At 41.8% G+C, this 18,276-nt stretch overlaps 1 protein-coding gene across 1 annotated transcript in view; it reads left to right on the top strand.

Moving 5' to 3' along the window:
* The first annotated feature begins 9,610 nt into the window (after positions 1–9,610).
* kcnq2a (potassium voltage-gated channel, KQT-like subfamily, member 2a) overlaps positions 9,611–18,276 on the top strand; it is an 88,092-nt gene continuing 79,426 nt past the window's right edge. The window contains exon 1 of the mRNA XM_060930845.1: positions 9,611–9,921. Coding sequence (XP_060786828.1) covers positions 9,611–9,921 — 311 coding nt within the window. The remainder of the gene's footprint in view (positions 9,922–18,276) is intronic.

Genomic DNA, 18,276 nt, shown 5'->3' with positions numbered 1-18,276 from the left:
ATAATAAAGGGTTCATTCATTCATTCATAATTACTAACACTGGCCACTAGGCGGTGTGTATAACTGGTAATGACTAACTGGCCAAGAGGCGGTGTGTATAACTGTAATTACTAACACTGACCACTAGGCGGTGTGTATGACTGGTAATTACTAACACTGACCACTAGTAATTAATAATAATTGATTGAATAATTGACTGGTAATTACTAACACTGGCCACTAGGCGGTGTGTATGACTGGTAATCACTAACACTGACCACTAGGCGGTGTGTATGACTGGTAATTACTAACACTGGCCACTAGGCGGTGTGTATGACTGGTAATTACTAACACTGACCACTAGGCGGTGTGTATGACTGGTAATTACTAACACTGGCCACTAGGCGGTGTGTATGACTGGTAATTACTAACACTGACCACTAGGCGGTGTGTATGACTGTAATTACTAACACTGGCCACTAGGCGGTGTGTATGACTGTAATTACTAACACTGGCCACTAGGCGGTGTGTATGACTGTAATTACTAACACTGGCCACTAGGCGGTGTGTATGACTGGTAATTACTAACACTGGCCACTAGGCGGTGTGTATGACTGGTAATTACTAACACTGGCCACTAGGCGGTGTGTATGACTGGTAATTACTAACACTGGTCACTGGGCGGTGTGTATGACTGGTAATTACTAACACTGGCCACTAGGCGGTGTGTATGACTGGTGGTACACGGACAAACCACAAAAAATCGACTCGATGGGTTTACCATTTTTTCTTAGGTATGGTGCACCGCTGGAGCTCCGCTACAATAATAAATGACCAAGTATAATATTTTTGTCTCATTTGTTTAACTGGGTTCTCTTTATCTACTTTTAGGACTTGTGTGAAAATCTGATAATGTTTTAGGTCATATTTATGCAGAAATATATAAAATTCCAAAGAGTTCACAAACTTTCAAGCACCACTGTATGTCAGCCCTGCAATGACCTGGCGACTTGTCCAGGGTGTACCCCACCTCTCGCCCATAGTCAGCTGGGATAGGCTCCAGCTTACCTGTGACCCTGCACAGGATAAGTGGTTATGGATGGATGGATGGATGGATGGATGGATGGATGGATGGATGGATGGATGGATGGACCCCTGGTGGTTATCAGAGTTCTTAGAAGCACAGTTACACATTTAACATGCATTTTATTTCATTTGTACCACCACTAGTAGCATGAAACACATGGATAAGGTATACTGTACTAACAGTACTATAAGGGACAGGACTCAGGAGTCACCCTAGGACTACCAAGATGACCAGTATAGGAGTAGAGGAGGAAAAGCATTTAGCAACTCTCACAAGCATCCTGTCCCAGTAGGATGTCCAGCTCTGACATGGAAACCACAACCAATAATGTGTTCACTTTGCTCTGGTAAAGAGGTATATCAGTACCTCACCACAACTTTCCCAGAATCTTGCTGTGAATGTCACTCCCCTGGATGTACAGATGCTCCTGACAGCCTTACTTCTGTACAAACTGGTGCCTTTGGGGAGTCTGAAGGAGTGGCACCTCCTGCCTAGGTTAATGACAGACAGGCCCCTTATTGGTCTCGGAAGCAGGTTGTGATGATGTAAAGGTGAACAGTCTATTTAACCATACTGAATCTGTACCCTCCTATCCAGGCCCTCTTTACTGCCAGTAGGAAGAATGACCCTGGCATGCTGAGCAGATTCCTCAGAATTATTTTGCCCACATCAGACAGATGCATATGAAACCAAATTATCCGAGAGTCTTTCCATGTTCTGGTCCAAGTGTTCCAGCACCAGGAGTGAGGTGTCAAGCATGACATTTTAATCCCTTTCAGAGGTGTTAATCCCTTACAGAGGCATTAATCCCATACAGAAGGATTAAACCTGTGCAGATTGGAGGGACTGCTCCAATGCGAGGTCTAGCTGAAAAATAGGTAGCATATTGCCAGTAATGCCACACAAGTCAAGTGGCAGTCAAATCAAGTGGATTTTTATTGTCATTCCTCTATAAAGTGTAACTTGTAAGTGTACATTGGAACAAAATGTTGTTTCTCCAGGACCATAGTGCAACACAAAACAGTATACAAGACTACATAAAGTTCAAATGCACTATGTGATGAGTGTGAGGAGTGCAGGGCAATAAACACACAGAATGCATGTGATCCAGTATTGGAAGTTCTCACTGGGGAGTCATCAGTGTCTGCACTCGAACACTTCAGCAGCACACATCTGGATCACCAGCTATGCAACAGAAGACCAAGTAGAGATGAGGGGTAAGTGGCCCTCACCAAGTGGTTCATAAAACTATTCAGTGTAAAGCCATAGAGATGAATGTCCCAAACAGAGCTAAACCTAAACAATGCTACATCGCTGCTATGAGGAGAGCTCCATAGACTACACATGTATCCTGACATGTGCAGAGGTGAGAAGGGACAATGGAAAGATGGCTTGATGACAGAGGTAATTATTGAATATACAACATCATACATCATTACACGTCTTTGTTATAGGTTCAGTAAATCTCAATATAAACAATTAATAAATAGCAGTTTAATTTTCTAAGGCCATGGCATTTAAATAATATTGGCTGGTGTTGAATGGTATATCAGAAATATTCCATTCATCTGGCATGATACTGAATGAGTCGAAGATGAGTTCAATATCATGCTAGCTGAATGGAATATATCTGATATACCACAGAAAAAAAGCCAGCCAATATTATTGTTATTATTATTATACATTCAATGGAACAATTATAGATTTTACAAAAAGTTTGTTTACAAATTGTCACAGTCGCTCACTAGCGCAGACGTTTTATGTGTAATACGTATCTTATAGCATTTTCAATTCACTGCAATAGTTTACTGCAGGCGCTGCCGGCGAACAAATAAATGCTTCTGTGCATGTGCAGCAGAAAACTTTCTCATTGAATATTCGCATCAGCTCCGACATGTGACGTCATGCTGTCTTGACAACCATGCAATATCCTAAACCATATTCAATGCTCATTCTCCATTGGATAGAGTGGCATAATACATGTCAGATAAGTGATATACTCATAATATTGCATGCTATCAAACCAAATGAATGAAATCTGTGAGAAGGGAATAGAATACAGGTTTTTATTCCATCGAAAAAGTGCCCTGGATGTATAATAATTAAATAATATTGGCTGGCTTTTCTTCATGGTCTATCAGATATATTCCATTCAGCTAACATGATATTGAACGAGTCGAAGATGAGTTCAGTATCATGCTAGCTGAATGGAATATATTTGATAGACCACAAAAAAGCCATCAATTATTATTATTATTATTATTATTATTATACATACACAGCATTCTCAAAGGCTAACGTGAGCTTACCCGCGATTCGGTGCTGTTAACGTGGCAGTCCCATTACCTTCCAGCCAGTGTAGCGTTAGCAAAGGCCAACAGTACTGTATGGCAAACAATATTGCTTGCTATCAATAAACCCATTAGAAGGGAATAGAATACATATTTTTATTATTCCTTTGAAAAAGTGTCCTGTATGTATAATAATTGCTGATATCTTATTTTCTAATTATGCAATCTTAATTTTCGACAGTGTCTTTATGATTGGTTTGCAAGAAAAAACACCACTGAACTCTATGTATGTAATACTTTTCCTTTCCCTGCTACACGATCAGGAAGCCATCTAGCAATACTCAATAATCTACTTATCAGTTGCCTCTTTAGTATTCTGATGTGACTTGATTTCTACAGGATTTGCATGCATATATATATATATATATATATATATATTCTCCTGGATCAGTGAGGTAATTCTGTACGGAAGACCATCAACATATCCAGCCCTGCCCAATGCAATCAGATTAAGTATGACAAAGTTATTAAATTATTTGTTGAAAAGAAATTGAGCTCCTAAGCAATCCCTTTCTTGAGAGAGTGGGTGTGATTAGGTTGATGCAATTACGTACAATTATAATGTAGACATTTTATGCAGATTTAGTCAATCAGTGCAGATTCTCAATGAGTTGGAAACAGTCAAGCCAATCTGACTAGTACACTGAATGTAAATGAGCTTTTCTGTATAAAATACATGGCCTTTAGAAGGATATTTGCAGCAGATTGTGATATCCATTCCATCCATCCATTATCTGTAACCACTTATCCTGTGCAGGGTGGAGTTTGCATGTTCTCCCCGTGTCTACGTGGGTTCCCTCCGGGTGCTCCAGTTTCCCCCACAGTCCAAAGACATGCAGGTTAGGCTAACTGGTGGCTCTAAATTGACTGTAGGTGTGAATGGTTGTTTGTCTCTATGTGTCGGCCCTGCGATGACCTGGCGACTTGTCCAGGGTGTACCCTGCCTCTCGCCCATAGTCAGCTGGGATAGGCTCCAGCTTGCCTGCGACCCTGCACAGGATAAGCGGCTACAGATAATGGATGGGATGTCTGGTTGGAACCCTTATTCTTTGTAAGACTTTTTCTCACCTTTGTGTTCAAGATAGTTAGTACTGTTTGCTTTTCTTCTGTATAACCTTAGTACTTTCATAATGTAACTAGAAGGACACTCGGTAGAGTGCATACCTCCACCAAGCCACATATTCGGATTTGCATCAAAATCTAATCAGTTGTTCCTTGGCCCATGATCCATTTTTCCTCAAAATATAATTAAAATCTGTTTATGACTTTTTGGGTTATGTTGGGAACAGACAAACAAACAAATAGAGGTGAAAACATAACCTCCTCCAGCAAAGTTGGTGGAGGTAATTAGCCATGAGTTTAGTATTGAAATCCCAGTATGTGGTGTTGTCCAGAGGAGACTGTGTTTCTATTTGGAGTCATGGCTCCTCACCATTATGCTGTTCTGATGAAGCTGGTCTTAGGCTTGATATTTAGGGGGCTGGTCTGGATTTCTCGGTCAAAATTTGCCCTAAAGCTGAGTTCTATTGGCATGGCAAGTGTTTCTGTTTCAGCAACTATGATCTTGCATTCAGTGTCTTGAATTCAGTGTGTCCAGTTTTTTGGATATGGCCTGGCAAAAGGGAGTCATCTGCCTTAGAAGACTGCCTTTATAGAATTCAGTTCAATTTGGTTTTATTTGAATAAGAGAAATAGCATCAAAACAGTTTTAAGGAATGTAAATCCCTCATGAGCAAGCCAGGAGTAGCAGTAGCAAGGAAAAACCCCTAAGAAACAAACTGATGATGAAACCCTGCAAACTCTAAAAGGAACCAAACTCAAAAGGGAACTTGTGTACACCAGAGGTCTTCAATCTTATCCACAAAGGGACAACTTATGAACACTTTGAGAAAATTAAATGCATTATTGTGCCTTTAGGGATACAATGGCTTGTCACTGGGGCAGTACCCGCTAAGGTATTTATCTGTACTGTATTTATTGGACACTGTCCAAAATAAAGACAATCTTAGACTGTCCTTCCCACCCTCTACATGAGGAGCTGATCAGCCACAGGAGCACATTCAGTAAACAGCTGATTCTTCCACACTGCACAACTGAGAGACACAGGAAATCATTCCTACCTGTTGCAGTCAAGCTGTACAATGCCACTGTATAACTGTGGTATACTGTCTTACCATGTACTGTATTCTTAATTCAGGTGCAATGTATGTATATAGGAATCATGTATATAGAATCACTTCATTTTGCTTTTATTTGAAGTTATTGAACTTATTTCAATTTATTAAATTTAAATTTATTTTAAATTTATTTTATTTTTATTCTTTTTTCAGACAATTTTATCTTCTATTTTTAGACGTGTTTACTTCTTCTCTGATTCAGGAGCTTTGTAGCAAATTTGAATTTCCCTCCGGGGATTAATGAAGTAATTCTGATTCTGATACTGCTTGGGAACATATGTACCTTTTTGGCCCTAAAAAGGCACACACAGTTACCTTGAGGTCCAATAATGAGCCCTAGGGGGTACATTAGTGTAGCTTGTACCTTGGGGGACAGAAATGGACTCCTACTGTATCCCTGTTTCTGACAGTGGAGGAGCAGGCTTTCATTCCAGCCAAATTGGAGGCACAATTAATAGTTGATTGGAAGCCAAGGTGAATTGCTCCTCAGACCTGCCTGATCCATCCTGGTGCCCTACATCTGGCTGGAGTCTCATCACATCGCTCCTGTGGAGGACGGCCCTATATGGACAGTCAAAAGTTGCACTTGGAAGATGGTTCTGGACACTTACAGTAATGCTTTTATGTCTGAGAACTACAGTTGACTTGCTAACTTTAGGAGTGCAAGTGGCACTCAAGTTTCTATCAATGAATAGTCTATAACTTCAACAAAACAGACTTCATGTTAAAACTATAAAGAATTTCCTGGTTTCATAGTTATACTTCGTGACTGTATAGGACACAGTTATAGAAGCGAGTTATTTATAATCACATTGTCTGTTATCACCCAAATGAGGATGGGTTCCCTTTTGAGTCTGGTTCCTCTCAAGGTTCCTTTCTCATATCATCTGAGGGAGATTTTCCTTGCCACTGTCACCACAGGCTTGCTCATTATGGATAGATTAGGGATAAATTTAGCTCATGTTTAAAGTCTTTAAATTTCTGTAAAGCTGCTTTGCGACAATGTCTATTGTTAAAAGCGCTATACAAATAAACTTGACTTGAATTGATTAAACAAGTGGCCTGTGGCCACACTGGCCCTTTTTAGAGAAGACTGATAACCCCTGCTGTACACTATAAATTATTGAAGTATACGGCTGTATGCAGTCTTGTAAAGATGAACATAATAATGAATTGGAGTCCTGGGATGAGCACAAGATAGTCTTTTTTATTACAGCAGCAGTTCTTAGGTGCAAGTCTACAGTGTCCAGGAGCGGTTATTCATTGTAGCAAGGGTACTCTTTGTAATCTTGGGGTAAAATGAATGTCCACATGAAACATCTTTGTTTTATTTTATACAGTAGTAGTATAGGTTCTGTCATTGGGATTAGTTACAGAAAATCCCTTCTTCCAGCACTGTTGCCAGGTCAGGGTCCCTCTTGATCCACATGTCATATTAATTGGAGTGTAGTTTTACACCAGATGCACTTCCTGCCACAGGCCTCCCATTTCTGGGCTTGGGAAACAACCATTCACACCTATGGGAAATTTAGAGCAGCCATTTATCCTGCCTGTGAAGGGAAACCTATGGAGATACAGGGAGAACATCCAAATGCCACACAGAAAGTCCCCTGTCAGCCACTGGGCTCGAACCCAGGACCTTCTTGCTGTGAGGCGACAGTGCTAACCACTACACCACTGTGCCCCCCATCCATTATCCGTAGCCGCTTATCCTGGGTCGCAGGCAAGCTGGAGCCTATCTCAGCTGACTATGGTAGACCCTGGACAAGTCGCCAGGTCATCACAGGGCTGACACATAGAGACAGACAACCATTCACACTCACATTCACACCTATGGTCAATTTAGAGTCACTAGTTAACCCATACCTGTCAACCCTCCCGTTTTCCCCGGGAAATCCCTTATTTTGACTTATTTCCCACTGTCTTCCCGTTTTTTTATTTTCCCGAAAATATTCCGTATTTTGACATTATATAAAAGTCCCGTATTTTCACAATATAAAAAAGTCGGTAGGTCCAGAATTCATGACGCGCCTCTGACAGGAGTTTACAGCAGGAAGTCGGGCCATGAATTCACGTCCCCGCCCTCTCAGGCATCAGTAATTACAGAACTCCGTCCGGAGGCGAGGCTGAACAAGTGATTAGGTCTAGTGTTGCCAGATTGGGCTGTTTCCCGCCCAAGTTGGGCGGTTTCAAGTGAATTTTGGCGGGTTTTGAACATATTTTGGGCTGGAAAACGTCAGCAGTATCTGGCAACATTGATTAGGTCTGAGGTGAAGATGGCGATGCTAATAGCTAAGAAAAACATTAGCCTCTCTTTCTTTGATGATTTCAACAAGTGCGTGGCTGGAATGTTCCCAGACTCTTCCATCGCAAAGAAATTTTCCATGGGGAAAACGAAAGCCTCCCAAATAATCAAAAAGCTACACATGTTTACATTAAGTATGTCCTGGCTAAGACCTCATAAATAGCCTAGTGTAAACTAATTGGTGTATTAACTGTTTTATCCGGGCGGCACGGTGGTGTAGTGGTTAGCGCTGTTGCCTCACAGCAAGAAGGTCCTGGGTTCGAGCCCCGGGGCCGGCGAGGGCCTTTCTGTGCAGAGTTTGCATGTTCTCCCCGTGTCTGCGTGGGTTTCCTCCGGGTGCTCCGGTTTCCCCCACAGTCCAAAGACATGCAGGTTAGGTTAACTGGTGACTCTAAATTGACCGTAGGTGTGAATGTGAGTGTGAATGGTTGTCTGTGTCTATGTGTCAGCCCTGTGATGACCTGGCGACTTGTCCAGGGTGTACCCCGCCTTTCGCCCGTAGTCAGCTGGGATAGGCTCCAGCTTGCCTGCGACCCTGTAGAAGGATAAAGCGGCTAGAGATAATGAGATGAACTGTTTTATCCACTCATTGTCTATTTTATTTTCTATCTGAAACTTACCCATTTTAAATCACTCTTGGTTTAATATCTTATATTACTCTTTATTACTCTATCTATCTATCTATCTATCTATCTATCTAGTGTTCCGAGGCCATGACTATGGTAAAACCATAATAAATTGCAATGGAATTTAATTTATTGACTGGTTATATAATGACCTTTCTTATTTTAACATAAGATACGTATTTTAGCCCTTAATTTGGGAAATAACTGGTACCACAAATAAAAATAAATGTATAGTTTATTCACAAATGCACTCTATAAACCATAAGCATATTGAGTTTGGGTCTTGGCTATCACCAACATGCACCAGAGTACAGGAAATCACAAATACTAGATAGAAAATTGCCCCCCCCATTCAACTACACACCCACTTTTGGTGAAGGGTATGACTTTCCGAAATTTTCCCTTATTTTGAGTTAAAAGTCTGGGAAATATCCCTTTTTTTCAAACCTCAAAGTTGACAGGTATGAGTTAACCTAACCTGCATGTCTTTGGACTGTGGGAGAAACCGGAGCACCCGGAGGAAACCCACGCGGACACGGGGAGAACATGCAAACTCCATACAGGAAGGCCCTCGCCGGCCACTGCCACTGCTGTGAGGCGACAGTGCTAACCACTCCACCACCGTGCCGCCCTCCACCGTGTCCCCCCCCTACAGAAAATCCGTACAATGTTAAAATGATTTAAATCAGCATACGTTTCATTCTGTCTGGATGAAGTGCGTATGTGGCCACTAACCCTGCTTACGTTTAAAAACAAGCACGAATCAACTCTTTTGAAGTCACGACTGGTTGAGGTCGGGTGAGAGGCGGGGTTAACCCCCACCCCACACGCCCCTTAACGCCTTTCCTACCACTTCATTCACTGGGACTCGAACCAAATCTCTGTTGCTCGGCTCTCTACGAACTGCGCGTGAGACGAGGTTGAAAGAGTGCAGGACGGAGCTTGGTGTGAGAGCAGGAGAGCAGGAGAGCACTGCAGCCTCACTCCACTGGCTTTTATCCAGTGGGGGGGATCTCCGAACACACACCCATTCTGGCGATGCTCCTTCTCCAGTCTGACAGCGTGGCTCTCTGAGGCTCTGAGCAATGGCGAAGAAATCAGCCAACGGGGATCTGTCTCGCTCTCCGTCGCAGGAGAAGAAGAAGCCGAAGGTGGGTTTCGTGGGAGTGGATGCCAGCGGCGCGGAGACGAGTCGGGACGGCGCGCTGCTGATCGGCAGCGGAGAGCGCGCGCGCCGGAGCTCCAGCGGCAAGATGGGGCTGTACAGAGCACGAGCGAGCTTGGGCGGCGCGCGCGGGACTCACCGACGCAGCGCGGGCTACCGGAGACTGCAGAATTTCCTTTACAACGCGCTGGAAAGACCGCGAGGCTGGGCGTTCGTCTACCACGCTTACGTGTGAGTACAGCTGCATCACAGCACCGCGCCGTCGTGCTTCGCTCAGAACGGGGAAAAGTTTTGCAACAGCTGCACGTTTTGCCGCAGAACGCGGTTTGCCATCATTCCCGCATCAGGGTTTCCCCGCTGTAGGATGTTTCACCCTGAAATGACAATCCGACACTTCAGATGCCGACATGTAACACCACAGTATTTACAGTAACCGATCCGCAGCCGGCTCGCACTGGTTTTATTTTGTTTTTAATTGAAAGTGATTTGCATATTGGTGCTGTTTTGTTGGAGATGAAGGGAAAGGCGCGCTCAGATCCACAGACGCACCTCGCATGCAGATGAGGAGCTTTCTTTTCCAAGCCGTGTCGGGAGAAAGCCGAGAAATGCGCGTGACCGCTTACGTTCAGCACCGGTCAGCTCCCGCGCGCCGCTCCAGCAGCAGCGAGAGAAGAAGCGAATTGCTCTCTCTCTTTCTCCCTCTCTCTCTCTCTCTCTCTCTCTCTCCCTTTCTCCCTCTCTCTCTCTCTCTCTCTCCCTTTCTCCCTCTCTCCCTTTCTCGCTCTCTCTCTCCCTTTCTCTCTCTCTCATTCTCTCTTCCTTTCTCTCTTTCTCATTCTCTCTCTCCCTTTCTCATTCTCTCTTCCTTTCTCTCTTTCTCATTCTCTCTCCCTTTCTCTCTCTCTCATTCTCTCTTCCTTTCTCTCTTTCTCATTCTCTCTCTCTTTCTCATTCTCCCTCTCTCTCCCTTTCTTATTCTCTCTTCCTTTCTCATTCTGTCTCCCTTTCTCTCTCTCTCATTCTCTCTCCCTTCTCTCTTATTCTCGCTCACTCCCTTTCTCTCTTTCTCCCTTTCTCATTCTCTCTTCCCTTCTTTCTCCCTTTCTCTCTCATTCTCTCTCACTCCCTTTCTCTCTCTCTCATTCTCTCTTCCCTTCTTTCTCTCTCCCTTTCTCTCTCATTCTCTCACTCCCTTTCTCATTCTTCCTTTCTCTCTCATTCTCTCTCACTCCCTTTCTCTCTCTCTCTCTCTCTCTCTCTCCCCCTTTCTCATTCTCTCTTCCCTTCTTTCTCTCTCCCTTTCTCTCTCTCTCATTCTCTCTTCCTTTCTCTCTCATTCTCTCTCACTCCCTTTCTCATTCTCTCTCATTCTCTCTCTCATTCATTCTCTTGCTCTCATTCTCCCATTCTCTCTCTCTCCCTTTTGTCTCTCATTCTCTCTTTCACTCTCTCTCTCTGTCTCTCTCTCTCACTCATACACACAGAGCTTTGAGTCAGTGCGGTGCAGATGTCTGCTGTTAGACTGCTTCTTTTAAGAAGCCCCACCATTGCCCTGGCTAGTTCATATGTTTATTGAGCTGCACTTGGCATGCACAGGGTAGAGATCCCTTAGGAGATCTTAACTAAGTATAACAACCTGTCACTAGTCTATGCATGGTTAAAACCACAAGCAGGGCTGTAACCAAGATAAACCATTGAATGAGGTCCACACAATGTGAAACAGTTAATATGATGTAGAATGTGTGCAATTTATTGTCCTTCCATTTTTCCATAAACTGCTCTGATCCAAAGTAAATATTTTGGCTTACAAGACAGTCAAAGGTACTTGTTAATTTTTGAATTTCTCTTACATGAGATTATGCCATCAGTGCATTAGTTAATAATGTACTTTATCATGCTCATGATATGTTATTAATGAGTAATATTACATTACTGTGGTCTGGACTTCGGTGCTAGTGACAGCCATGATTATGAGTGCTTTGACTGTTTGTGAGGTCACACTTGAGGACTAAGACCAGTTGCCTCCAGAGGTGCCGCAAAGAGGAGAGAAGGAGATTCCATGAGTAGATAGGGAGCCCAAAAAGACCTTAGGGAACAAGAATTGTCCAGGAGAATGAAAATTGAAAACGAAAGTTTTCTTTTCTTTTCCCATTTTCATGTTTCATGACAGACAGGTTGTTATTCCCCATAGCAACAGTGATAGGAGCAGTTCTCTCGAAGCAGAGCTCAGGCTCCTCTAAAGCCACAGAAGGTAGAAGTAATTGAAACAGATCATCGAGAGTGTCCCATTAGCTCCAGTCTTCACGGTACATTAATGCTTGTCTGAAATGTAAGCCTTAATATGACTGAAGCCATTTCAGATAGCTTTCAGTTTGTTTGTGCACTCTAGTCTTTATGTTTCTAACATACAGGAAGTTCAGCTCTCTGACATCTACCAGTGTGCTAGATTTATTATTTATCAACTCACCAAGCCACAGTTTACAGCCTTGGTCTCCTGATTTTTGAGGAGTATGCTGACTTCAGTGTCTCGCCTTTCTAAGGTTTTATTTTTGTTATCTTCCTCCAGTGTTGTGATAGCTCTTTGCACACAATAGTGTCCTATTTAACTGTTGTGTCAGGTTAAGAAAAGCACTGCTTTGGAGATGTGAGCTGAAGTTTCCTTAATACATTTGACAGAGTATTATAAATAGAATGATTCATGTGAATAAGTTATAACTTCTAAAAGAAAGTTCATAAAATATGAAACTATTATTTCTAGTCTGGGGTGAGTAAAATGTTTTGAATCATGTCATAATTTTGTAAGCTGCATGATACATCATTTCCTGGTTATCTTGTTTGACAGGACATTGTTCCATGAAGAAAAGCTTTTTCAGACCAGTTGTCCATGTTCAGAGTGAAACTTTAAGGCTGACTGAGTTGGATGAGTGAGAATCAATTACTTGTTATTTGTTATCCAGCTCTTTTTATACCATGAATGTGTGATTGTGTGCCATCATACCTGATGGACAATATCTTTACTCGTTCATCTTCACTGCCAACAACAAACCCAGCCAATACACTAAACAAAAAAAAACTACATATTTGCTCTATAGAGCCATGAGTATTTTATTTTATTTTATAAGTGCTGATCTCTTTGGTTTAATTTATAACTATATAATTTGGTGCATACAGAAAGTGAATATACAAAGTTTACACAACCCTGTTAAAACTGCACATTTTTCTGATGTAAAAAAATGAAACCAAGATAAAGAATATCAGATCTTTTTCCAGCTTTAATGTGATGTAGCAACCAACAAAATTCAAGTGAAATCAATTTGAAATATTTTGGATGGAGAAAATAAAAAAAATTACAGTCACTTGATTACATACAGTACTGTGGAAAAGTCTTAGGCACATGTAAAGAAATACTGTAGACCAAAAATGGCTGTAAAATAATGAAATGGAATGTTTCAACATTAAAAAGTACTATAAACAGCAGTAAGCCATAATAAATGAAACAAAGTCAATATTTGGTGTGAGACGACCCTTTGCTTAAAAAAAATAGTAGTCTGAGGTACACTGAGTGCAGTTTGATAAAGAAATGAGCTGTAGGTTTTACTGAGCATCTTACAGAACCAGCCACAGTTCTTCTGGACACTTTGATTGTCACACTCGCTTCTCAATTTTGCACCAAAACCAAGTAGCCTTCATTATGTTTTCTTTTTTGATCTGACAATTGGTCTCTTATGTAACATGCTGCTCAGATACAAACTTTTTTTTCCTGTAACATTTAATTTTGTGCTGGAAAACCAAGATATATAAACAAATTATATATATATAATGTCGAGCAGACAAACCCTCATGTATGTATGCACACCCTTTTATAATGACCTATGTGACTGTGCTTAGAATTAACCAATAACCTTCAAACTCATGTTCAAAAGTAATTATCATACACCTGCCATTAACGAAGTGATTTAGATTGACCCCAAACAAAGTTCAGCTGTTTCTGGAGGATTTAATGCTATTGCTAACAAGTGGAGAAAATGGAACACAACCGTGACATTACCAAGAAGAAGATGTCCCTCCAAAATAGATGACCGGGCAAGAACAAAACCACATCTGGTAGGCTAGCAAAAGACCTATGGCAACATTAAAGGATCTGCAGGAATATCTAGTAATTACTGGTCACTCCGTGCATGTGACAATTTTCTTCATATGTCTGGGCTATGGGGCTGGGTAGCCAGAAGGAAGCCATTTTTCATGAAAAAAAAACAACAACAATCAAGCCAGCCTAAATCACCCCAAACCACGTGGCAAAATGGGTTATGGTCTGATGAGACCAAGGTAAAACTTACTGGGTGTAATGTGAAAAATTTTTTTTGACACAAAACAAGGCATCTTGTCATCCAAAGAACACCATACCCATAGTGAAGCATGGTGATGGCAGCATCAAGCTATAGGGATGCTTCTCTTTAACTAAGACTGGGGAATTAACCAAGATCGAGAAATCACGGATAGCTCCAGGTCTGGACTGACCATCTGGAGTACTGTGCACTTTTCCAGTGGGCCGGTATGTTTTTGGGGCCAACATTTATTTGTTTGTTTGGCCCATAAAGCAGATAGAGCAGCTTTCCAGCCAGTCTGTTTTCCAACTGGTTTCCAGCCAGTCTGGAAACCAGTCTGGTTGGTTTCCAGACTGGCTGGCCCAATAGTTCATTCCCATCCTACAAGGCACCTTCCCCTTGGGGCTCTGTTTTAAGATCTGCAGTTAACAGTGTGCCAAACATGATGGATAAGCCAAAGTGAAAAGGAGGTGCAGAGAAGTTGCAGGTGAAGAAAAGACAGTCCCTTGAGGCAGATGCTGCCAAATGTGTAAAACTGCCAGATATGTTTGCTGCAGTATCTTCTGCAGCAGCAGCAGCACATGGCATTGCCACCAATAGTGGGCAGAGTTTGCTGGTAGAGAGAAGTGATGGATGAAAGTGAGAAGGACAGGCAGGAAGATGAGGATGAAAGTATGTGAGCCAAGGAGAGACTAGAATTTAAGGGTGAGCACAAATGAATATGGCTCAACAGAGAATGTGTCAACTATTAAGATGATAACGATGATAATGATGATGATTGCAAGCAAATCATAGAACTGATGTGCATTTAAATTCAGCTACTGTCAAGTGCAGAATCCCATCAATCTTCACTTGATAAAGTTGAGCAAAACGGTATACTCATTAGCTAGCATTTGCCAAAATAGCTTAAAACATTACAATAAAACAAACTGTGTGCTTTGCTCGACCTCAGTTTTGCTAGCAAGGTGCATAACTAGCTTAGCTAGCTTGCTCACTTCATGAATGCAGGCATAGCTAGTTAATGCCAATGCTAGGTTATAGTAACTATTTGTGCACACTGGTAACTTGGCTAATGACTAGCTAGCTAGCTAACTAACTCTCAGTGTTTCATCATTACCATATCCAACTAGTTCATGTCTTATTTGGTCACATCCACCACAGACAATTCCTCTCTAAACCACCAGAGGTTAACCTCACTCATTAAAAAAACAACTTATTTTGTTGTCTACCCCACATCCTTCCTTGATTGTACATACTTGGTTTGCTTTCCTCTTATTATTACCTGTTTACTTGGTTTGTGTTTACTCTCCTTTGTGGGAAAGCATTGTATGTTGTATTTGTTACTCTTCGCACTGTGAGTAACTTTTGTTTTCATGTTCAGTTTTCTTTGCCTTGCCCTAGTTTAGTCTCTTGTTTTAGTTGTCCTAGTTTTTGGGTGCTTTTCCAGTCTTTCTTTGTTTTCTAGTTGGTTGGTCATTCATTCATTCATTCCTATCAGGTTCAGTATAAAAGTCCATCACTGGGTTTCCTCTGGAGTCCAAGAGTAGAAGGACTGAAGTTATTTTGCGAAAAGTATCACGACGGTATGGTGAGGATTTTCCTTGGTATATGAGCGCTGCCAATTAGTGCTATCTTCTATACTATCTGGACGATGTTGTTTCTAGGTATTTTCTTAATGTTCTTTTCCAAACCTTTCCTGATCATTCCAATTGCCCCAACAATAACTGGGACCATTATTGTCCTAAGATTCCACATCCTTGCAATTTCGATTTCAAGATCCTTATACTTTCCAACAGTTTCATATTCTTTAACGGAGATATTAACATCAGTCGGTACAGCTACATCGATAATAAGGCATGTCCTAGCATTATGGTCTTTAATTACGATATCTGGCTTCTTTGCAATAATATTTCTGTCGGTGTGGATTGGGAAATCCCAGAGTAATGTAATATTATTAGAAGCAGTGACGTCAGTAAGTTGGTATTTGTACAACCCTGATTCCAAAAAAGTTGGGACAAAGTACAAATTGTAAATAAAAACGGAATGCAATAATTTACAAATCTCAAAAACTGATATTGTATTCACAATAGAACATAGACAACATATCAAATGTCGAAAGTGAGACATTTTGAAATTTCATGCCAAATATTGGCTCATTTGAAATTTCATGACAGCAACACATCTCAAAAAAGTTGGGACAGGGGCAAGAAGAGGCTGGAAAAGTTAAAGGTACAAAAAAGGAACAGCTGGAGGACCAAATTGCAACTCATTAGGTCAATTGGCAATAGGTCATTAACATGACTGGGTATAAAAAGAGCATCTTGGAGTGGCAGCGGCTCTCAGAAGTAAAGATGGGAAGAGGATCACCAATCCCCCTAATTCTGCGCCGACAAATAGTGGAGCAATATCAGAAAGGAGTTCAACAGTGTAAAATTGCAAAGAGTTTGAACATATCATCATCTACAGTGCATAATATCATCAAAAGATTCAGAGAATCTGGAAGAATCTCTGTGCGTAAGGGTCAAGGCCGGAAAACCATACTGGGTGCCCGTGATCTTCGGGCCCTTAGACGGCACTGCATCACATACAGGCATGCTTCTGTATTGGAAATCACAAAATGGGCTCAGGAATATTTCCAGAGAACATTATCTGTGAACACAATTCACCGTGCCATCCGCCGTTGCCAGCTAAAACTCTATAGTTCAAAGAAGAAGCCGTATCTAAACATGATCCAGAAGCGCAGACGTCTTCTCTGGGCCAAGGCTCATTTAAAATGGACTGTGGCAAAGTGGAAAACTGTTCTGTGGTCAGACGAATCAAAATTTGAAGTTCTTTATGGAAATCAGGGACGCCGTGTCATTCGGACTAAAGAGGAGAAGGACGACCCAAGTTGTTATCAGCGCTCAGTTCAGAAGCCTGCATCTCTGATGGTATGGGGTTGCATTAGTGCGTGTGGCATGGGCAGCTTACACATCTGGAAAGACACCATCAATGCTGAAAGGTATATCCAGGTTCTAGAGCAACATATGCTCCCATCCAGACGACGTCTCTTTCAGGGAAGACCTTGCATTTTCCAACATGACAATGCCAAACCACATACTGCATCAATTACAGCATCATGGCTGCGTAGAAGAAGGGTCCGGGTACTGAACTGGCCAGCCTGCAGTCCAGATCTTTCACCCATAGAAAACATTTGGCGCATCATAAAACGGAAGATACGACAAAAAAGACCTAAGACAGTTGAGCAACTAGAATCCTACATTAGACAAGAATGGGTTAACATTCCTATCCCTAAACTTGAGCAACTTGTCTCCTCAGTCCCCAGACGTTTACAGACTGTTGTAAAGAGAAAAGGGGATGTCTCACAGTGGTAAACATGGCCTTGTCCCAACTTTTTTGAGATGTGTTGTTGTCATGAAATTTAAAATCACCTAATTTTTCTCTTTAAATAATACATTTTCTCAGTTTAAACATTTGATATGTCATCTATGTTCTATTCTTAATAAAATATGGAATTTTGAAACTTCCACATCATTGCATTCCGTTTTTATTTACAATTTGTACTTTGTCCCAACTTTTTTGGAATCGGAGTTGTACCAGTAATCCAAGACTTTTATATCTTAATGTTTGCATACGCGGGTAGCACGGTGGTGTAGTAGTTAGCACTGTTGCCTCACAGCAAGAAGGTTCTGGGTTCAAGCCCAGTGGCCGACAGGGGCCTTTCTGTGTGGAGTTTGCATGTTCTCCCCCGTGTCTGTGTGGGTTTCCTCCGGGTGCTCTGTTTTCCCCACAGTCCAAAGACATGCAGGTTAGGTTAACTGGTGACTCTAAATTGACCGTAGGTGTGAATGTGAGTGTGAATGGTTGTGTGTCTCTATGTGTCAGCCCTGTGATGACCTGGTGACTTGTCCAGGGTGTACCCCGCCTCTCACCCATAGTCAGCTGGGATAGACTCCAGCTTGCCTGCGATCCTGCACAGGATAAGCGGTTACGGATAATGGATGGATGGATAATGTTTACATACATTCCAATGTATGTACTAGCCTATACGATCATGACATACTTTGTATTCTTTCTGGGCCAGCACAGCACAGCATGCTATAATATGATTGATTTGTTTCATCTGATATTTTACATACACGACAGAGGGGATCCGTTCCATGTTTCATTATTTTAGCTTTACACATATTAGTTGATAGGCTTTGGTCTTGTGCTGTGATTAACAGACCTTCAGTTTCAGCTTTCAGACTGGATCCTTGAG

This window comes from Neoarius graeffei, chromosome 10 (assembly GCF_027579695.1).
Source record: "Neoarius graeffei isolate fNeoGra1 chromosome 10, fNeoGra1.pri, whole genome shotgun sequence".
NCBI lineage: Eukaryota > Metazoa > Chordata > Actinopteri > Siluriformes > Ariidae > Neoarius > Neoarius graeffei.
This window is presented reverse-complemented; position numbering and strand designations above follow the sequence as displayed.